The 4,849-nt window shown below is 35.0% G+C and overlaps 1 protein-coding gene across 3 annotated transcripts in view; it reads right to left on the reverse strand.

The window, feature by feature from the left end:
• The window catches only part of LOC133524590 (protein real-time), a 289,768-nt gene extending 285,533 nt beyond the window's left edge, over positions 1-4,235 (reverse strand). For 2 of the 3 annotated variants that reach the window (XM_061860690.1, XM_061860689.1), the window contains exon 1: positions 3,673-4,235. In XM_061860690.1, the coding sequence (XP_061716674.1) occupies positions 3,673-3,735 (63 nt within the window). In that variant the 5' untranslated portion in view covers positions 3,736-4,235. The remainder of the gene's footprint in view (positions 1-3,672) is intronic. The other variant, XM_061860691.1, reaches the window with a different exon arrangement.
• Positions 4,236-4,849: the final 614 nt, after the last annotated feature.

Genomic DNA, 4,849 nt, shown 5'->3' on the forward strand with positions numbered 1-4,849 from the left:
CACACAAAATACAATGTTTCACTTAAAAAAAAATAATAATAGGCATGCGCGGCAAAAGGAACGGACTCAGCATACGCTGCGTCAGCCATTTTATTACAAATTGACTGCGCAGCGCTGATTTTCAGTCCGTCCCCTTCACTGAACCACATTGATATGACATGCATTTTTTGTATGTAAAATAAGAAATCTAAAGACTTCATAATTTTTAAAAGTTATTGAACAAAAGTGTCATCATTTGAGGAGTAAAATATATGTTTTCATTATTTGCTCGTGTTTACAGAAAACACCCGGTATATAAATATTGCCTGTTGAAAGAAAAGTACAGTCAGCGATAATAAGCTTGAATCAATAATTAAATTTTTGACAAAAAACTTATAAATTTAGACTTATCTAAGACCTGTAGGAAGGACTCGAGTGTAAAGAAGACTTAAGTGTCTATCCTGACTAAAGCATCAAATTGAGTCAATTCTTAAAATCAAATTAAATACACGTTTACTTCAGGTATGTTAAGTTACATATTCATATGATATGTCTGGCAAAACACCTCGCACGGCCATGGTCATAGGCGGTCACGCGCAGGTTTCGTCACATCGTGTCTACAAATGTACATACGTGTTTTCAACTTCTGTTTACCTTCGTTGCTATAGTTCGTTTGTTTTAACATTAGAAAGAAAGGTAAGCTATTTTGACGTGTCTTTTCATTGAAAAACACTTGAAAAATAAGTCACGGCAAATATTAATCATATACGATCATTTACTTTATTTTGCTTTCATAAGTATAATTATAAGTTACTGATTTCTAAAAAGTGTTTTTCAATAAAAGGCATGTCAATGAAAGACTGCACGATTGGCTCGAATTCGTGTGCGTGACACCGCTGTACTGGCCCCATTGTTATTGCCCGCCAGGCCCGTCCTTAGATATATGTCAATGATGTCAATATTGTTTAGGTACCTTATTTCTAATGCTAAAAAAAACTAGAGGCTGTTAGTGGGTACAATCCGCAGAAGTAGTTAGTTAACCGTGTGTAGGGTTTAACAAATGAAACTTCTCTTTCCCTTTCCTCGGTCCTACTCCAACCTTAGCTGGATTCTACTAGTTCGTAAAATTCCTGACACTCGCCAAGTTCAGCCACAATCCTGACCAATGACTTCGGTCCTAATCCTAACCGTGTGAGAAGTCGGAAATATTCTGAATACGAAATATAGCTTTATTTAAAGGCGTGCCTTGCGACCAAGAATGGTGTCAACACAGCGGTGTCAGTAACACCACGTTGTAGCATTCCACCAAGGCACACCAAACGAGAATGTTCGGTCGGAATAATATGAACAGGCCTATCTTTGCTTTTGAAATCTTTGGCTATATGACAAGATAATAAAAGCGTGTGTAGACCTGGATATTAAATCAGCAACGTCTACGGTGCATGTACATTACGTACATACGTATATACAATACACGCATCTATCCAAGCCTCACAATGTACTTTAACGTGAGGATAAACTACTTGTTTCACTCTAACAAAAGGAAAAACAGACGGTTCAGCCTTAACGTATACTAGTATTAGTACCTATAGCACGCCTGTTCGAATCAAGGATGCAGACTTTCAAGTGAAATTATTGCAATTCTATGTAGAATATTAAACAGTTTTTTGCAAGTGTGTGCAGTAAAAATGCTTCAACAATAGGTATAAAGACTGTTTCATTAGAATATTTAAATATTGTAATAAATAACGGGATACGGGATTGATTGGAGATTGTAATAAATTGGGGATGGTCCTCAAGCAGATGGAGTGATCAAGTGTAAGAGATCCTCAAACAACTTTTGCTCGGTCGTCAGACGCGGTGAGCAGGCACCCATGGTCGCAGATCATAAATAAAAACTAGGTATGGAGCATCCACACCCACCGATGACCACGATCCTCAGTCATGAGGGAGCGACCACAGAGAGAGAGAGAGAGAGAGAGTAATAAATGAAAAGAATAATAAATTCCACAGACAAAATAGAACCTTATTGGAATGCCTTAATCACATACAAGTTGTTTAATGTTTAAGATCCGAATGGCCACTGTAGGTTTCGTTTTCAAATAAGAACCATGTTAGGATTATGGAACCGAGACTCCAGACATATTTATTTATAATAGCAGTGAACTAAAGATATGAAAAATCAGAAAAATGCAGCATTATGTACAATCAGAAAAACTATTAGCTTTATTCGTAAAGTTAGGATGTTGTCCTTATTATGAAAATACATATATCATACTTATTGTGTGTGTTATTGGCATAATTCTGAGATCTTATTTAAATAGCTGTCCTTTATTGCAGAAACAATAATGAATACTTTAAAAAGGTCATTGACTGTGAATCCTATTGTCTTGTTAATGAGCACATTATATAAAGCACTGGACATACATAAAAACTGAAAAAAGTGACAAATCATTATTAAGAAAAGTGAATAAACGAATTATTGCGTTTGAAGCTGGCAAATTCTGAGTTTGAATACAAAATAAATTTGATTTTAAATTTTAGTTCCTGGGTGATGAGTTTTATCTTATTAAAAGGCCAGAGTATAGAATTTGGTTTTCTTCATTTGTTCTAAGCATTTATTTGCCTTACTTTTCCTAGTTTTATCTTTAACTACCTACTATTGTCTACTAGCGACCCAGCCCTGGCTCCGCACTGGTTACACAAAACCTTAACATTTTATATACCTAAACCTTACCTAACCTAAACCAAGAAAACGATATATTGATAGATGCACACTGGGTTAAAATCCGTTCAGTACTTTTTGAGTTTTATAGCGGGGGATTTTGTTTTATAAAGTGTAAAGTATTTGATAAAATGACAGACAATTAAGATTTTTTTTTTGATTCAAAAGCCTGTGCCTGTGTATGGTAAATGTTTCAAGGCAAGTGTAGATGTGTGTGTGTATGCATTGAACACTACAGTCTGTAGTCTTGGTAGTTTTTCTGTTACTGCTGTACAAGGTCTTTACACCTTAGCAGCAGTCACAGAAAACTCATAACTAGCATTTTTTTTTAATTAGCATAGTCAATATATATAAATTCTCAAATTACTGATTTGTAAATCATGAAGGTAAGGAATGTGGTCAAGGGCACTCGATTACAACTTCACAGCCTTTAACTTGCGTTTACAACCAGTCTGGTCATTTGCATATAATTTGTGTTTATACAAGTTTACAATTTAATGCTTAAACAGGTTTGTTGTGTTATAAATTAATTGTAATTATACCCTTGTATCATTTTTTGTTTATTTACTAAAAGTGTTGTTCAGTAATACTCAGCCTTTAGAACTAGATTTAAACCTACCAAATAAATACCTAGAAAGTCATTCATAATGACATCCATACGTAACAATAGTTACTTTGTATTATATTGATAAAAGATGATGTGGTAAAACAATAGTTTCCTGTGATTTATGTAGTCATTTGCTTCATTTCAACAGATGTAATGCTTTGGGTTCAAATAACTGTATTTCAAGGATTTATAGTTAGAAATAGGCTCCTCTATAGTCCAACAACATTCTAACTATTTTAAGACACTCAAAAAGATATCTCTATGGACATTTGCTTTGTTATTTAAATACATAAGTCAGGTATTCTGTGTGAAGAATTGGTTTTCAAGAGACATACAGTTACAATAAACCAAGACTACTTACAGCCATAACCATTTCGAATGGGAACTTGTGGACCCTCACGGGAGACACGAATTCCTGCACCATGTTTACGTTTTCTTGATAATTCGTTCAACAAATAACAGACATTAGTCCAGACCAGTTTACACAATCATGCTGTAAACAGTACGGTTAATGAAAACACTCGTGCGTTACAGAACTCCTTTCACTCCCGACATCGCATAACAAAATAAACGAGCGTCAAGCGCAGCGAACGCGACGAGCTCGAGACCGAAACAAGAATGGCTGGTTGGGTTTCGTGAACTTGAAAATTCTATCGAAACAAATTGAAGTGTACGGCACTGAAATTAGTCACAGATGGAAAATTGACAATTTGACAAGAAGAGGCTAGTGTTGCTAGTATGTAATATTATCTTTATTTTTAATTGCAAATTAAGTACCTATAGTTTTGCCCATAATCGTTATCACTCGATTATTCCCTTCAAAGAAAAGAAAATCATTCCAGATCTAGAGTAGAGCCCAACTGGGGAAGTACCTCCACCTTACAGAAAATCGCAGCCAAATAACACTAGACCCTACTAATAGTGTTGTGTTCCTGCCGGTGAGTAAGGTTGCCAGAGCTCAACGAGGGGCTGGAGGGGGTTAGGGTCGGCAACGCGCATGTAACTCCTCTGGAGTTGCAGGCGTACATAGGCTACGGATACTGCTTACCATCAGGCGGGCAAAAAACAATAGCCTTTGATTTTCTTTTACTATTATGGATTATGTATGGGTTGACGTTTATCTGACATTTCGATCTCGTTTATATCATTATATAATATATATGTGTGCTTACAGTAAATAATAAGCAAAAAGCGCTTATACGGTAAATATTACAAAATTACAAATTACTTACCTATGCATATTTAACAAATTCCAATCTAAACTACACATTAGAATAGAAGTAAAATTACAGAATATAATATGAATATGAATATAATATGAATATGAATAAATAAAATACCAAATTAATACACAAGAGCAGACAAATACATAATATAATTTAAGTTACAGGGGCAACGTTCAAAGCCAACAGACATGGCTATTTGTACGTTACGTATGAGCCGATATAATCGAATCGAATCGAACCCATCTCTAAAATAAAAATAACAAGCATTCAGGTCAAAGTTATAAAAAAAAACATGTAAACAGTGTTACCAGT

The sequence above is a fragment of the Cydia pomonella genome, chromosome 13 (genome assembly GCF_033807575.1).
Source record: "Cydia pomonella isolate Wapato2018A chromosome 13, ilCydPomo1, whole genome shotgun sequence".
Lineage (NCBI taxonomy): Eukaryota > Metazoa > Arthropoda > Insecta > Lepidoptera > Tortricidae > Cydia > Cydia pomonella.